Genomic DNA, 17715 nt, shown 5'->3' with positions numbered 1-17715 from the left:
CTAGCTCCTTTTACCAGTCTTTTTCATTGTCCAAACGGCTTCAAATCTGATGGTGACTACAGTCTGACGACAACACAGGCACTTAATCCCCTGTTGTGTGGGGAAACCATGAGGTTCTGTGGTAAAACAGCTCGTGAATCCTGGAGTCTTCTGAGCATGAATCAATGAACACTCCTTTTAGTAGGATGGCAGTATGAAACTGTAGAGGAAAACACTATCTGTTGGCTCTAACGTCTAAGGAATGATGGAGTGTATTGAGCCATTCTCATCTAGGATTCATCTGAATTCAACTTGGTCGATGTCATCCATTAAGAAATAACTAAAAGAATCCATAGCTTATGTTCATAAGGTAGATCATACATTTGCTATTCATTTAACGGCCTTTATTCTACCGACGCGCGAGAGTGTTTGCTTGTAACTTCCTGTTGCTGTTGTGCCCATGTTTCCTCCTGTGGATAAATATACCAGCCCGTTTATTGATGTTTTCTAACACTGCGTGTGCTGATATCGCAGTGTAGCAACAGGCTGAGGCAGGAGGGAGGAGGGCTGGCCCTGCATTGAGAGTGTGTGTCTGGCTCAGGACTGGCCCGCTAGGCAACGGAGGCAGGACCTAGGGGCTGAGACCACCTTACCACTGCCCAGCCCCCCCCTCCTCGCCCTCGCCCCCCCCCCCCCCCCCCAGTATCAGCACCCCTCCTCCACCCCTGACACTCTCTTTCTCTCTCCCTCGCTCTGTGTGTGCATGTCCCTCTCTCTCGTTCCCCCTCTCACTCCATTCTCCAAGAGACAGACCTCCTCTCTCTGCGCTCTCTCTCTCTCTCCACATCCTCGCCGCGCTCCTCGCTCTTTCTCCTCTCAGCCTCCATCTTCCAGGCCGGCTCTCCCCTCTCGTCTGCCAACTCTGTCCCAGAAGGAGGAAACTTCTCTTGACTTAAACTTCTCTGAAGAAAGTTTTTTTTTTTAAATTCTTTTCACGCTTCAGATTTTTCGGTCACCCCTGGAGTGGCCAGTGAGGGCGGCTAGTGGGAGAGTTTGACCGGGGGTCTACAGTGTTGCTCTCTGCTCAGTGGGGTTCCTCTACGTCGTGACCTAAGGAAAAAAAAAAAGAAACCTACTGTCACCATGATCAAAGTCCAGCTGCTGCTTCTCCTGGCCCTTGTCGGCCCCTTCTGTGCCGTCGCACGCGCAAGTAAGTCAACTCTTAGCTACCCCAGCTAACTTAGCACACCATGTCCTATGTGTGTGTGTGTGTGTGTGTGTGTGCTGCTCTCACACTTTCACATACACACCACACCTCGCTCCTCTCACTCACTCTTTGTCTGGCTGGCCTGGGTAGAAAAGTCCTACGCGTTGGTTATTGTAAACTTCAGGGAAAGAAGAAGGAAAAATAACAATTCATTGAGCAAAAAAAAATATATACAAAAAACCTCTCATTTTCAAGTCTATTTTCATTCATTTTTGATTTGTTCAGCTCTGGCATCTGTTCCGTGCACTTTGCCTTGTGGCCCCAACAGCCTGCTCAGCGCTAAATTGCTTTGGCTCATCTTGGAAGGAAGGGACAAGCTTTGGCAGAGGGTGTTAATTTAATAAAGAGGGGGTCCGACTAGGGTGGATAGTCTGTGTCGATTTTAACAGTTAGCCTCTCTCCCTCCCACCCACCCTCCCTCCCTCCCTCCCTCCCTGTGCCCTAGGGAGGAGGAAAAGTTTGATTTGGAGACGAGGGGGAATGTGATGTAATGGTGCTAGGTTTTGTTCCTCGTGCACATGAGCTCTTGGCTCTGGCCGAAGGGAAGGAAGGAATATCCTCTGGAAGGCTCCCAAAACAACTTTCATGGAGAAGTGTGTTTGTGGGGGGGGCGAGGGGGAGTGAATACGCGGGGGTGCCTACGCTGAAGATGGTGGTGGGGAAGGGGGGATGTAGTGGGGGTTCATAAGTATCCCATTCTTATCCTCCATATCTTACTATGTTTTCTACCCAACTCCACGTTAGTCTGTCTTGCATCCCGTTACATCTGCCCCTCCTCCTCCCATTCTTTATCTCTCCTGTTTTCCCTCCTTCTTCTTGGGAAGGAGACTAACCGAGAGCCGGGTGGACAGGACCGGAGGGCGGGGTGGAGAGGGCGGTGAGGAGCGGGGTAGCTGAGCTCAGAGCAGGGTTGGGCAGTGCTGCTTCGCTCAGGGGTATTAATAGAGGGCAGCTTTATATTTTAAGAGGGTCAGTGGGATGGGAGGGAGAAGGGAGGGGGGAGGGAGAGAGAGTGGGGGGGGGGGGAGGAGGGAGAGAGAGGGGGGAGAGAGAGGAGGGGGAGAGGGGGGGGAGAGAGAGGGGGGGGAGAGAGAGAGAGAACACCCGGTACGTGAGGGTTTTACTGAGCGTGCCCCACCCCTACCCACATGTTGTTACGTCTACCCCAACTCAGGCTCCACCACCTCTCCACATGTACCCATCTTTGGCTTTACTACCCCCCAGCCCTTCGACACCCTGGTCCCCCACCCCCCATTACACACAGCCCAGGGGGACAGTGCTGGGATGGAGGGGGGTGGGGTGGTCAACACAGGGGGGGCTGAGTTTATTTTTAAATCCCTTACCGAGTTTCGAAACAGGCCCCCCTCTCCGAGACTCCTTAACTCTCAACTCCAACGCCTCGGTGAAATGAGAAAGAAAAGTTAAATAGAACTCCCACGCATATGTGCTCAGAACAGAGCTTGTTTGATTCACGCCTCTCTCTCTCTCTGTCTTACTCTTACTATACTTCCCTCTCTCTCTCTCTCTCTCTCTCTCTCTCTCTCTCTCTCTCTCTCTCTCTCTCTCTCTCTCCCCCTCACACACATAATGAGCTTTGTCTGAGTTGCCACTCTTGTTAAAGGCTCCTCCACATCTGGCTGTGTCCAGGGGTCATTGCCCTCTGTCTGTGTCTACTTGTAAAATGACTCAAATATTGGCCTCATAGTCCAAATATGAGCCACATGGCGGAAAGAAGAAAAAAACTCTATTCTGTTCTCTTTCTATTTTTTCTTTATTTGGAATGCCCAAAAAGCAAAGTCATACCTTTAGAGAACCGTAGTATTTATCTTGTGAGGTGAAAGTCGACATCTGCTTGCTGGAGAATGGGGAGGGGCCATTTTAAATGTAGCGTGGGCAAGCCAGAGCACTGAGCTGACTGAGTATGGATAGTGTGGCCCTCGTTGACAAGAGGTTCATACAAACTCGCCATTTGCTGGAGTGGCAACTCCCACAACATGGCGGCCAGCCCATATGTGTGTGGGTGGGAGTGTGTGTGTGTGTGTGTGTGTGTGTGTGTGTGGGAGTGTGTGTGTGTGTGTGTGTGTGTGGGAGTGTGTGTGTGTGTGTGTGTGTGTGGGTGTGTGTGTGTGTGTGTGTGTGTGTGGGTGTGTGTGTGTGTGTGTGTGTGTGTGTGTGTGTGTGTGTGTGTGTGTGTGTGGGAGTGTCTCTACTGTCAGTTGCGACATGAATGTCTCACGTCTTCAGCACCTACGTACGTTGCAGAAGGAGACCTGGAGCGAGGGTAGGAAACACACAGGCAGGGTTTCAAGGTCCGCTTGACACCTCTGAGGACAATCTACTTGTCTCCATTTCATTTAATGAACCCCTCAATCAATCTCATCACCCAACAGTTTAACAGGTACAAAAAAAAACTGCAATTGCACTGTTCTGACAGCACAGACCTGATCTTCACTTTGTTTATAGTCTGGTTACTTCTTCACAGTATGTTGAGTCGCTATGGTAATGGCCAGTTGAAAGCACAGCATTAGGGTTAGCTGGTATGGTACAGCTTCTGCTTCTACGATACCTGACATGTTACATGAATACATTCAAGGATGTAGGTCTATCTGGCTGCCACGGTGACGTAGCCCAGTTGAGGAATGTTGGACGTCGTTTATCTGGATGCCAGCGGAAAGTCACAGCCTTCATGTGGACATGAGTTGTGTTCTGTCCGCGATAAGGCCGTGAGGGAATATTCCACTCGTGTTATCTCACCTCTCCCACTCGGCTGCAGGGTGTTGTGGTACGTAGAGGCGAGGTCCTGGGTCAGGCCTACGGGAGGAGAGGGTGGGGGAGGAGGAGGAGGAGGAGGTGGGGGAGGAGAGGGTGGGGGAGGAGGAGGAGGAGGAGGTGGGGGAGGAGGAGGAGGTGGGGGGGAGTAGGAGGAGGTGGGGGAGGAGGAGGAGGTGGGGGGGAGTAGGAGGAGGTGGGGGAGGAGAGGGGGGGGAGGAAGAGGAGGAGGAGATGGGGGAGGAGGAGGTGGGGGGGGAGGAGGAGGTGGTGGTGGAGGAGGAGCAGGAGGTGTTGGGAGGGAGGTGTTCTGTGCAACACCATGCCGTAACAGGACGAGATGGAATGGGCAGATAACTCCCTCCCTGAGTGCGGAGAAAAACATTCTTGGACTACACACTCCCTGACACATCAACATCTTCTGCTTCCTGTCCAGCTTAGCGCGAGCTTTTTACGCACTCACACACACACACACACACAGACGCAGGGAATCCCCAGTGGCAGCTGATTGTGATGGTGATGGATGTGTCCTGCTCCCTGCTTTTCTCTCTCAGGCTGTATATCTTTCCCTCCCCCTCTCTCTCTCTCCCCTCTCTCTCTCCCCCTCTGTCTCTCTGTCTCTCTCTCTCCCCTCTCTCTTTCTCTCTGTCTCTCTCTGTGTCTCTCTCTCACCATGCCTTACTGTCCTCTAGACGTCGACCCCATACGGGCCCCATACGGGCCCCATACTCTCTCCTGGCTGATTCTCTCACTCTCACTCTCTCTCTCTTACTCCTTTGCCTGCTGGCATGCCTTTTATGGCCCTCCTCCTCCTTCTCCCCAGGGTGCTTGTTTGAGGGGAATTTTGAGCAAGGGTCATCGAGGAAGTCTTTCAGATCTTACAGTGGTTTAGAAATATGACATGGCACACGCACAAACACACTGTACATGCAGAAACACTCACCCTCCACATGTGTGCTGTGGTCTGGATATCATGGGACATTAAATCAGAGACAGGCTGGGGGACAGGAAAGAGGAAGGCTTCTCCCTTTAAGTTGAAAAAACCAGAACATTCTCTATCCCCCCCCCCCCCCCCCGGCCTCTCTGTTCTGCAGGGAAAAGGCATTCTATGAACCTTTATCAGCTACCTCCAATAGCAGCAGGGAGTGGTGAGAGAGGAGGGAAGGAGGGAAAGAGAGGAAAGGGTCCTGTTCCCTTACTCTTGCAGCCAAGAGCCAGCACAGTGGGAAGGAAGTCATACTTAGAGCTAATTGTGGGAGCTGCAGACATAATGAAGCAATTGTTATCAGATCCGTGAAGATAGGCAGGGGGACTTGAATGCTCATAGTGCCTGGTCGTTCAACCGTGAGTCTCCTTCACAGACATTCCAAACAAACAGCAAAAGTCAGAGCTGCAGTTAAAAGTACTTTGGTCCATCGTCTAAGAGCAAAAGTTTGGTTCTACTTACACTGGTTGTTGCCCAATGACTGGATAAAAACATAAGACAATAGAGAATTGCAGGGAGTTTATCAAAAGCTTAGCTGAGGCCATTCACAGTTATTTATATCCTTGTAAAGCATTCTCCATTTGAACAATTTAGAACAATAAAGGAAAAAACTGAAGAAATTACGTCAGATGCTATGCTTAGGCCAATTGCCCGGCTCATGTTGATATTGGAAACCAAGGAGTGTTTGAGAGGGACTTGGATTTGGGAGCAAGAACATTTTGAGGGAAAGGGGACATCGCAGCAGCAAAAGAGACTGTTGCCAGCGGCGAGTTTAACCATCCACCATAATTTCAGTCCTCTCAAGACGTACCACCTCATCTGAATCTGGAGGGAAAGCTTTTAGTTGTGGTTTGGAGGGGCACCATTTTGTCCATGAGGAGATAGAGGCTTTGGGATGTTACTTGAGTTTAGGAGCAGCAACACAGCTCTACCCTTGACTATAGAAGCTAGCCTAAATAAAGTGGGTTTTCACAATTACTGGATAGAAAATGGCTACCTAGATATATTTTTTCCTTCATTTTTATTTGAGTGTATTTTAGCTTCTACCAGAGCCAAAAAATACAACCCTACAAGTTTCCAGACTCCCCCAGTGATGTCTTGTGGATGTACGACGTGTGAAATCTTGATCAACCGCGTCGTTTGAACGCTATTCTCCAAAGGATTCTCGAAACAACCACCACAGTAACGTCTTAACTCTCAGCCATGTTGTTTTTCTACACAGAATCAGTCAGAGTTGTTTTTCCTCCATCTGTGCCGTTCGTCTTAATGGACGTGGCATCATTTTCTGACTTCCTGCCTTCCCAGCCTCTCCAGTCCAGCCCCTGTTATGGCAGCAGCTCGCTGTGCAGGAAATGAGGCAGAGGATGTGGCATGCAAGTGTGCAAACACGTCCCTTAAGACAGGATGGAGGGAGGGTGAATGGGTATAGACGGAGGAAGGGAGAGAGGGAGGGACAACGTTTGTTCAGTCACGGGGTGTGGCGGACATGTTCTCTCTGCCGGGATGGAAGGATGAGAGGTTGGGAGGGAATCGGTTGAGTCAGAATTGGGAGTGACGGACAGAAAGAAAGAAAGAGAGATTTAGGGAAAAGGTCTGGGAACATGATGTCTGGGAAGAATGTTAATATTTACGCTGTCGTTTTAGAGTCTTTTCTCACTTGGGGGACTTTCCAGCTCTCTGTTTAGCTGCTCTGAGTAAAAACCAAACGGCCCTCATGACTCAACTCCTCGTCAGACAGATCCATCTGGATGTCACCTTGTCACAGTTTTTGTGCGTCAGAAGTTGGTTGTACATCAGCCTCAAAGTTTACAGTCTAGAGTGTACACAGCCTGATATTCTACAACGCCAGTGTCTGACCCCCTCTCTTCCCTTCCCTCCTCCCCCTCCCCCCTCTCCTCTCTCCTCCTCCCTCTCCTCCCTCCAGGAAACATCAGATCGGTGACCGACGCCCCAGAAGGCCCTGCGGCCACAGAAGACTCCGTGGCAGAGCCGGTCCCCATCACCGATGCCCCCCCCGCTGAACCCGAGGCCGCCGCTGAAGAAGCCGTGGTAACGGACGCCCCAGTTGTAGAAGCCCCAGCAGCCACGGAAGCAGCCGCCGCAGAGCCCGCCCCAGAGGTCACCGAGGGCCCTGAGGTAGTCGCCGCGCCGGAGGAACCGGAAGAGGTGGTATCTGCCGCTCCGGAGGTTGTTGCCACGGAGGCGGCAGCGGCGGAGGCTGAACCGGAGGTTCCGGCAGAGGTTCCGGAAGAAGTTCCGGCGGAGCCCGAAGTTCCGGCGGAGCCCGAGGTTCCGGCGGAGCCCGAGGTTCCGGCGGAGCCCGAAGTTCCAGAGGTGGCCGAGGCAGAGGTGGCTGGTGATGTGCTTGTGGAGGATCCTGAGGGTGAGTACCTAAACGGAGCTGCACTAACCAGCAAGTTTATATAAAAGATTGGTGGTACATTTTGATCAGTTGAAATCCCCCTCCCCCCCAAAAAAAAAATATATATAATTGTTATAGTTTTTCTGTGTTCTCTCTACACCTCTCTTTCTCCCCATTTTTCTCTTGTTTGCTCGACCTGTCTGTTTCATTTTCTCACTCTCTTTTTCTCGTGAACAGCTGAGGGCATGGCCTCTGGCCAGGTGGCAGGCATCGTGATTGGTGCTTTGGTGGCGATCATCATTGTCATCGCTATCATCGTTGCCGTGGTGAAGAGGATGGGAAAATACTCGTAAGTGTCTCCCTGGGTTACACAGCCAAACTCTTGCACATTTTCTGCGTGTCTACCATGAACCACATTTGAACGAACACACATTTTCTTAACTGCACTTTACTGTGATGGAGTATTTGGACTAACATTGCCTGGAGTGTTAAGAATGTGGTTTGCAAGATAAGGTGTACCCTCATAGCCATCAAACACACACACACACACACACACCTCACTGTGTTTTCAACTGTAGTTGTTCTTCTGAAGTGAACCCCATACGTATTTCAGCTTCCTCCTGAGGGAGCCCTATAGGGCTGCTGTATTGTAGACAGCTGTACAGTACCACGCCTACTCTTCAGAGGATACTGTGCTGGAGTTGTTCCTGCTTTCTAACGTGGGAAACATTTTCTATGTCGCAGGTCTGCAAAGAAAAAGCCTGCGAAAAAAGAGAGCATCTTGGTTTCTGTAATTTTCACTTTTGATCTCCTCCCCCCTCCCCCCACCTCGAAGTTAATCATTTTAACACCCTCTTGACTCCGCCCTCGCGGCCCTCAGTCACAGACATAACTCCCGTCTGTCTCAGATAGACAAGCGGTTGGTTGCTACTTCTCTTACACTTCAGCCCGCAGGCCCTGAGGCCAATCCATTGTTTATTCATTGAGACAAGTGGCTCTATTTAGCCTTGGAATTAGCTTTAATTTGGCCAAAAGCCTTGTGTATTGACTCAGTTTGACCCTATGACTAATGTTTACAAGCCAGAAACTTGGCCTTACATCATCCATAGAAATTGATCAGAAACCAATCGTGTCGCTGATCTCAATGACTGGGGAATTCCCATTGTTCCGTGGTGAAGTAGCAATCCAACACCGTGTCCTGGTGGGTTTCATCCCAGATAACTAATTCTTAAAGATTTATGTTATTGTTGTTGTCGGTCTGTTTTGAAAAGGTTTATCACTCATCATACCAACTTCACTTGTGAGCTGACTTAGGCTACGCTTAAACTGGGTAAAAATGGTCTCCTTCTGTCAATTCCCGATCAACCTGATTTTCAACCCCCGCCCCCCTTTTTAAGATTAAATTATTTACTTTTTGTTTGCAATTCTTATCCAAGCCTAATGGCCCTGCGTCCAAAACTAAGATAACTTTGTTGTATATTACCTAAATGTGTGACTTTTAATAATCAAATATGTATTTAATGATTCTTTAATGATGCTAAAGTTTTTTTATTGTCTGGTCAATGTGACTAAAAAGAGTTAATAGATAGAAAGTTGAAAAGACTAAAAGTCATGTATCCAATGGATTGTGTTATCTTAGTAAGTAAGAAACCCCTCATTACGATTAAAGTTGTTTTTTTTTCTTTGGTCCACTGACATTTTATCGATCACGACCAGATAGAGATAAGGCTACTGAAAGTATGTGTTTGTGTATAAATATGTCTCCTAAAATATATTTCTCTCTATACTTCTCTCTTCACCCTCCAGCCCCTGAGGAGAAAGGCTGCAAAACAGGAAGAGCGCCCCAAGTTCTGGAAATTCTGAACTACTGAACTATGTCACATCCTGTCAGTAAACAAGCATGCTACCAGCACTCTAACCTAACCAGGATTTTGGACTGTCGCCAAAAGGACGAGGGAGAAAAGTGGGGAACCATCCCCCCTCTGTCCTCCCCCAACCCCCCCCCCTCCCCTCTCTGGAGTCAGTGACATCAATGCCTCTCTCCCACCCCTCATCAACCCCCCACACCATCAACTCACCGACAGAGAAAATAAAAGGTAGCCACAGGATGTCACAATGAATTTCAGAGTATTTCACATGCGTAAAAACTAAAAGGAAGTAAGGATTATCTGACTTGGCGTGGTAGAAAAGCTCTCTCTTAAGTAGTGATGTGTACATTAACTCAGATTTACATTTGAGTTGGTGAAGAGGATCTAAACACAAAAACAAAACAAACAAAAAAGGACGAATCGAAAGGTAAAGACACAAATAAAACACAAAAAAAAATGAGGATGAGGAATGAAGAGGTTTGTTGTTGTGAATTCCATAGGGTGTATATACCATGTAAAGGGACTACATACAGTAAATGACTGTCTCATAACTTTACCGTTGCTTTCAAAAGCACTTACAGTAGAATAAGACATGAGCATACACATTGTCGCTGTCTATTGTAGCCAATGGACCCTCTGAAAAACTCCCTGTACATTTATAGTATTCTCTCACCTTAACACCTAGCCAACGAGTCCCTCACCAGCAGAGAAAAAAAAATGTTCAACAACTATATGAAGCACGAGGTGCAGATGTTGTTTAAACATTCTGCTCATGTTGGGAAGGTTAGTGAGGGCCTTATGAACAAGGTGCCCTGATTTGCAAGAGTAACGTGACATTCTGCCCGTTTTAACACTGACATATAAAAACCTAATACATATCTGTGAAATTTAGCAGAAGGGTTTGTGCCACTGTCTCTGGTATTCCCTGGATAGTGTGGAGTATTTTGACCTTAGAGGTGCATTCATGTGAATTGACTGTATTTTGACTGGCACCCATTCCAACAGGACAGCTCTGATGACCTGATAGGTTGTCGATCAAAAAGCGTGTTCCACAGACAGGTAGTGATAATCCTACAGCCAGCATTGTCCACGGCAATGCCTCCCTTCCCCGCTCTCTCTCTCTCTCGTTAGGGCAGAATGCCTCTACACTCACCATAAAGGTTCCCCTCCAGAATGCATGCACAGGATGACCTGTCACTGATGCACTCTGTGTCAGTGCACAGAATTAGGTAGAGGTACCCGCGTTTCTATTGTCTGCGTGTTTGCAAGTGTCCATTAACGGGTGAACAAATAATTCAGTCCCAGCTTAGACTCGCTTGCTTTAAAAACTCAGTTTAATAAGTGCACTGAATGAGTGATGTTAATGTTTAATGAATCCGCTTTAGACACCGCAAACATTTGCGACGACGTTGGCTCCTCCCCCTTCGCCCCTTCTCCCCTCCCACTCCCTGCTTTGCTCCACATTATCAACTCTAGGTCTTTAATTTTTGCTGTCTAAATTTGTTTGAGTCATTTTATTTAATTGCAGTGTTTTTGTTCATACTGTTTCAAATAAAAAAAATGAAAACACTCCACAAATATTTAACGTCTCTCGTTGTTCATTGTTTGTGTGTGTTTTTGGGAGGTTTTCCTGTGTGGGGATTTTTCAGCAATAAGTCATCATTTTAGTCACAGTTTACACTTTCTTGGACAACACCTATTTGAATCATGGACTCTCACGGCTCAACAACTGGTGACAGCTGGTAAAAACTCATGACATTTACTTTCAGACTTGGTGTGAAAGTAGCCAGGTTACCCAGGCATCACAGTGGCAGAAGTCAACAGGACAAGCTGATTGGCTCATTCAGTTAATGCAGGAAAATAAAGAAAAAAAACATATTAAGACCAAATGTGGTGGAACATATGGCAGAGACGGTTAAAGCCGTTAGCTCTGTAACAGTTATGTGATTATATATTTTTTTTTAATGTTGTGTTGTTGAGTTTTTCATAAGACGCTGTTAACCCCGGGGCAGGGCTGCAGCAGCAGACTGTGAGGCGTACAGAGCTGCTCTGTCTAACTCTCCCCTCTCTGTGGTTTTAGGCAGAGGCCCAACACCCACTGCCCATCGCCCCAGCCCTCGCCTCAACCCCAGCCCTATTCCCAGACCCCATCAGCCTTAGTCCTATTCCTAGTCCTATTCTTGGACCCAGCCTCAACCTAAATCCTAGTCCTAGTCCTAGCCCCAACCGTCACCTCAACCTCAGCCCTATTCCCAGCGCCCATCAGTCCTAGTCCCAGTCCTAGACCAGCCCTAGCTCCAGCCTGACCCTTAGTCCTAGACCTAGCCCCAATCAGAACCTCAGCCTCAGACCTCAACATCCACCCTAGTCCTAGCCCCAGCCTGAACCCCAACCCTAGGCCTACTCTGAGCCCTAGCCCCAGACATGGCCTAACGGTTTCACAGCGCACCTTCGCTGTGCTCTCTCTCTCTCTTTTCCCTCTTCTCTCACTTTTCTTCCACCCTGGGAACAATGGAGTCTTTTAAGGGGACAAGATGGAGCGTCTGTGGGCTTGACGGGCTGCTCTCGCTCCCCCAGGGCTGCTGCTGTACCCTGGGCTTCCCCCTCCGTGCCGCACACAAGGTGCCACGGTGAATTGGACACATTTCCATGGGTGGAGTCACTTCCTGAACAGGCCTCCATGTACCTCATCCTCAAGCAGCACAGACGCACACACGGACACTTGTGATCGCTCTCAAACAGGCTCACAAACGCTTCACGGACGCACAAGCGCAAACACAGACATGCACACACATGCTTGCACACAATAAGTGCTTTAGACGAGATCATACGTTACAAATAAGTAACAGTTAAATAAATGAGCGAGAAGCCTGACCCCTTCCTGCAGGTGAAACAGACTGGGACGTAAACACTACCCAACAACATGCACAGTGAAATACAGGAAACCTTGTCACACTCCCAGATGTAATCAGTGTAAGGTAGGATAAGATGTCTCCCAATACACATACACAAACACACGCACGCACGCACGCACGCACGCACACCCTCCCTCCCTCCCTCCCTCCCTCCCTCCCTCCCTCCCTCCCTCCCTCCCTCCCTCCCTCCCTCCCTCCCTCCCTCCCTCCCTCCCTCCCTCCCTCCCTCCCTCCCTCCCTCCCTCCCTCCCTCCCTCCCTGCGTCCCTCCCTGTGTCCCTCCCTCCCTCCCTCCGTCCCTCCCTGTGTCCCTCCCTCCTTCCCTCCCTGCCTCACGTGGACAATATTTCTCTCACAAGCCCCCACTTGTGCAGTGTGCAGGCGTACACAGGAGCTCTGAGTGTGTGTGTCTGTGTTCATGCACGTATGCCTGTGTATGTGTGTGTGTATGTGTTAATACTTATATTTTGTGCCTGTCTCTGTGTGTGTGTGTGTGTGTGTGTAAACGTGTAGGCTGTGTGTGTGCGTGGGGGCATTCACATGTTTGTGTGAAATAAATCTCAATTTCAGAGTTGTCTTAACTCTTGCGTGTTTTTTTTTGGAGTATCTCGCTATTCCCCCCCCCCCACTCCTCCAGCCCTCCAGCCCACCACCTCCCCTCCCCCAGCCTCCTTTCACCCAGCCCCCAACCACAACTTCCCGACAGCCCTCCTATACCTCCTATAGAGGTGACAGAGTGTTTAGGAGGAAGACAGAGCTAGGGGAAACAAGCAGCGCTAACATACGGAAACAGGCCCAGATAAATTCTCCATGGACAACACAAAGAGCCTGCAGGAGAACAATACCCTTTCAGCCCATAGAGCCACATTCACACACAGAGGGATTTCATTGGCGTCAGAAACAATGTTCTCCTCATGTCTTCGTCTTGTTTTGCGGTGATATATCATGTTTTATAAAATATAATATAGATCTAGTATTCGCTGCTTCTTTGTTCGTAATGGTTGTGAGCTGTGCAGATGTTAATTTCTTTGTTGAAAGTGTTCAACAGGTAGCTGGTAGAGCGTGAACATGTTTTTCATGAAACATATAAGATACGTGTCCTGTGATGCTTCAGCAGTAGTATTAATTAATTAGTATTAGTAATTAGTTCATAAACACACACACAAAGGATTTCGCATAGTGACTGATTTATGTCCACTCTGCATACAGGGCACAGTGGGATACACATTTCCTGATGTCAGCAGGGCATTCACCATAAGAATGTGCTTTTTTTTTCTTCTTCATGTATGTAGTAAATGTGTATGTGTGCCCAGTGGCATTCTCTACAATGAGTTTCCCCCGGCCCCTGCCTCGGCCCCTGCCCCAGCCCCTGCTCCAGCCCCTGCCCCGGCCCCTGCCTCGACCCCTGCCCCGGCCCCTGCCTCGACCCCTGCCCCGGCCCCTGCCTCGGCCCCTGCCCCTGCCCCGGCCCCTGCCTCGGCCCCTGCCCCAGCCCCTGCTCCTGCCTCGGCCCCTGCCCCAGCCCCTGCTCCTGCCTCGGCCCCGGCCCCGGCCCCGTCTCTCCTTGCTGGTCGTGGGCTGTACAGGCTAACGTGTGCACATGAGAGGGTGTGACACATGCCTGCCTGTGAAAGTGCATGAGATCCTGATGTCATGGAGAGAATGTCAACCCATGGTGACTCTTGAGTGTAGCAGACAGCTGGGCCTGGGGGAGGGGGTAAGAGGGAGCTGGAGTGGGCTGGGGTGGGGAGGGGGGGTGGGGGGGTCGGGGGGTGGGGGGGTGGGGAGGGGGTGGGGGGGTCGGGGGGACAAGTGTGGGTGACAGGGATAGCACCATGCAGACTGGACTCATGTACAGTACATGTGTGGATTGTTTTTTGTCTGTTCTGTGAAGTGTTTTTCTTCTTCTTCTTTTGTGCATGTGTGTGTGTGTGTGCGTGTGTGTGTGTGTGTGTGCGTGTGCTGCACGGTCTGTGTGTGCCTATGTTTGTCGGAGAGTGTCGCGAAAAAAAGGGCCCCGAGCATTCAAGTGTGTGAGAGGAAGAAGTGAGTGAAGAGTTATTCTGTACAGTGTGTGCCCATAGGGTGTGTTACTTTAAGGAGGTCAGAGGTCGTCCCTAAGCATGCGTGTGTATGGGGACTTGGTGGGGGGTGCCGTTTAGGGTGCGTTCATGAGCATGTGTGTTTACGAGACATTAAGGCTTAGGGTTCCAAGAATGGTATGTGCGTGTGTGTCTGTGCATGTGTGTGTGTGTGTGCGGGGGGGGGGGGCAGGGGGGTTGGTAAGCATGTATGCATATGAGCAGGGGGTGTGTGCGTTGGTGCACATACACATCTACATGTACTGTGTGTGTGTGTGTGTGTGCACGAAGGCTGCACATCTGGCGTCCTGGGGCATATCTGCGTTTTTTTTTTGTGGTCCCACTGACATGACTGTTGGCTTATCAGAGGCCCGGCATTGTGCCCGGCAGCTGAGAACATGCATCGCGGTCGTGTGACACTCAGCCTCCCTGAGAGACCACCATTGTTCCGCTTCTGACACTGTACATTGACTGCGGCTCCGGCACACAGTGGTATTGTGGGTGTTCTAGAACCCTCTGGACACTTCCGTGGCTGTACACATGTCGTTAGGGCAAGCCGGTGTCAGCTCCCACAGGATGTTCTCCCCTGCATTTCAATCAGGAGCACGCGTGTTTTCGCCCTGCATCGCTGATTTAGCGACTTGTTCCCCTGATGGCGACATCAGTTCCTTCGATACACCTTCTGACGTGGGAGGAAGTGAACGTGTGCAAAGTCGAGAAAGTAAACCGCAAGGTTTCTTTTGTGAAAATCCGGTGAACTTGTGCAGGGCTAATCATAGATCTCTGGCTCGAGCCATTATCTTGGCAGAGGGCCACTGAGAGATATTATGGCTGACTTGTTTCTAAGAAGTCACAAAAATGGCATGCATGTTCTTGACGTGGTGGCAACACTTGACACACATGATCCTCGTAACTCAACTTTGCAAGTTAGGAGTTGGCCCTACACAGTGAAATGTTCATTCACTATCCGCCTTAAGCCTTGCCAATTATCTAGCCAGACATCTCAGCTGCAAGATTAGTGGTTCAGATGCATGCGGCTGTGATAAAAGGGAACCTATAGTCACTTCATTGTTGCCCCCAGCATGAAATCAGACCAACATTAATGAAGGAAAAAACCATGAGCAAACCCAGCACAGCTTAATCCAATGCTGATCCTTGGAAATGTGCTGACTGCCCTGTCATCAAAGAGTATAGCGTACAGTTTAGTGTAGGTAGTACAGTTAACTATAGTACAGTTAGCCAAACACTAAACTGGACTACAGGGGAGTTGGCTCAGTTTACACAGGTCACACCCACTTCTTGAAAATGGCAAATCTCTCCCATAATCCCGCCCACCCCCCACACACACACTTTTTATTATGAAAAAAATACTTAAAGAGTGCATCCCCCCTAAATATTAAAAAAAGAAACTGTCCCGCCCACATATGAAAACTAATCTTTGCCCATGCTTTATGCTACTTGTTCCACAATGCAGTAGAGTCAGTTCTAGTGTATACTGTACGCCTATTAGATTCACGTTTCACTTCCGCACCCCTCCATGTCTCCCTTAGTCATGGCTGTTCCCTGTATACTCCTCCTCGCGGTGCGAAGGTGAGGAGGTCAGCTTGTTTAGTCTAGTGTTGAGTCAAGCAGGAGAAAATCCCCCAAACAGGCTTTCCTCCAACATCCCCGATCGACACAACCACAGCGCTCTAATCACCGTCTAACTTTTTTTTATATAAAAATGTTTATGATTTGATTTGTCCAGCCCTTTTTACAAGCAGCGTCACAGAGGGCTTCACGGAAGCCCGTAGAACTGCACCTAAACCAGCTGAAACTCTCAAGGAACAACTGACGGGACGACTCTGAGAGGAAAAGACGGATGAACTGTTGGGAGGAGCAACTCAGCGAGGGATCCCCTCCTCCAGAGACAGTCCTGACGCCGCCAGGTGCAGACCACAGCCTGAACACGGTCATCCAGACCACAGGCTGAACACGGTCATGCAGACCACAGCCTGAACACGGTCATGCATCGTGATGTTTGCGAAACACAGATATCCAGAGTTCCAAATCAGTGCTCTGAGGAGACACGTGATCTTAAACAGAGGCAGCTAGAGCCAGAAGGCTGGGAAGAGTACAACTAACACAGAGTTTACTATAAAAAGACCACCTTTATCTATATAGATAAAAAAATAGATAAATGAAAAGATAGATAACACCTCCCCATCAGTAAGAGGCGTGGAGCCACAGGACTTGTCACACGAGACCACCGCCCATACGATGGCATGACCGCCTCACACATGTAGGCCCTGTGCATTCCGCCTGGAAGAATGTTCTCTATGTTGACATGGATCTGAAGGCGGAGATATGCCATGAGAACAGGGAGGGATGCCCGTGTGTGTGTAGGTGCTGGATTAATGCAAGCAAGCTCCTTGTGACTCAATTGACGATTGTTTAGAACACAAGAGGATTGGTGAGAGTTGGGAGCAATAAAGGCATTCTTCAAATAGTCATTGTGGGTTAAAAGTGTCTGCTGTGTTTGTCTTCTTCCCTTTTTTCATACATTCAATAACCCTATTATGGTACATAGCCCGATTGTGCCGAACATCACAGTTCTCGGTAAACTGACCACAATTTCTGCTTTCAGAATAAAACTTTTAAACAAAAACAACTTCTTTTTTTTTTCAAAGACACTGATCTGATCGATTTCGAAGGGTTCTGTGGAATCTATAAATGCAAATCTTGTGTGTGGCTAAATGTTTTAAAAGGTTAAAAAATAAAATGCAAGTCTGATGTTTTAAGTATTGACAATGCTGTTTGGACTTTTGATTAAAAAATGAATAACAGTCTTCTATACTTTAAAACATAACAAGGAAATGGCTTTCCTCGAGGTACCTCATGATAAACGAGATGTAAAGAAATTATAGAAAGAAATTGACTATTTATTTATATTGGGCCACGGTGTCCTCTAGTGGACAATCAAAGTAACTGCATTCAGATGACATAACGAGACTTCGTAAAGAATCAATTTGCTGATAAACATTTTGCCAGCTTTTTTACGTTAGTTCTTTCATATATTAATTGATCTGTATTTTTACATGTCATTCCATTAAATTCGTTCAAGTCATTGAACAAGCTAACCGCAGTAGGCTATCTAAATTATATGGTAAGGTAAAGATCACATAGTAGTCAAATCACATTGCACTCTTCTTTATATCTTACTTTATTTTTATTTTATATACATATATTTTACATTGTATAGTAGTGGTTGGAATAATTTAGATACTGTTGTCAATTTGTCTACATTTTATATTTAAACCTCTTATATGTTTATCGTATGCACCTTCCTGCCATAGTCCATTCCTGCTTCAATGCAGGACTCATATTGATAACGTTGCGAAATTTAGAAACGCTATGGCACATACGGTAACTTGAATGTAGCCTTAACAAAACAACTGCGCGTTCTTCCCCGTTGGCCGCAACAACCTCGTTGCTGACTGGCCCGAAATCT

General features: G+C 48.5%; 1 protein-coding gene across 2 annotated transcripts; it reads left to right on the top strand.

Annotated features, from left to right (window-relative positions):
* The first annotated feature begins 714 nt into the window (after positions 1–714).
* pdpn (podoplanin) lies at positions 715–10810 on the top strand. 2 transcript variants are annotated; one of them, XM_084681156.1, is made up of 5 exons: positions 715–1189; positions 6925–7383; positions 7600–7711; positions 8107–8152; positions 9169–10810. In XM_084681156.1, exons 1-5 carry the CDS (start codon positions 1123–1125, stop codon positions 9223–9225), a joined length of 741 nt encoding a protein of 246 aa, XP_084537282.1. In that variant the 5' UTR covers positions 715–1122; the 3' UTR covers positions 9226–10810. The 2 variants fall into 2 exon arrangements, with proteins under 2 accessions (XP_084537282.1, XP_084537283.1); XM_084681157.1 differs by lacking the exon at positions 8107–8152.
* Positions 10811–17715: the final 6905 nt, after the last annotated feature.

The sequence above is a fragment of the Hypomesus nipponensis genome, chromosome 18 (genome assembly GCF_054491055.1).
Source record: "Hypomesus nipponensis isolate SF chromosome 18, ASM5449105v1, whole genome shotgun sequence".
NCBI classification, from domain to species: domain Eukaryota; kingdom Metazoa; phylum Chordata; class Actinopteri; order Osmeriformes; family Osmeridae; genus Hypomesus; species Hypomesus nipponensis.
Note: the sequence above shows the minus strand (reverse complement) of the source record. Positions and strands in the feature narration are given on the sequence as shown.

Excerpts from the sequence above, each read along its gene's own strand:
- pdpn (XM_084681156.1), top strand. The coding sequence starts at position 1,123 with ATGATCAAAGTCCAGCTGCTGCTTCTCCTGGCCCTTGTCGGCCCCTTC. Across the intron at positions 7,384-7,599 it reads GCTTGTGGAGGATCCTGAGG|CTGAGGGCATGGCCTCTGGC; the intron begins GTGAGTACCTAA and ends TCTCGTGAACAG. Across the intron at positions 7,712-8,106 it reads AAGAGGATGGGAAAATACTC|GTCTGCAAAGAAAAAGCCTG; the intron begins GTAAGTGTCTCC and ends TCTATGTCGCAG.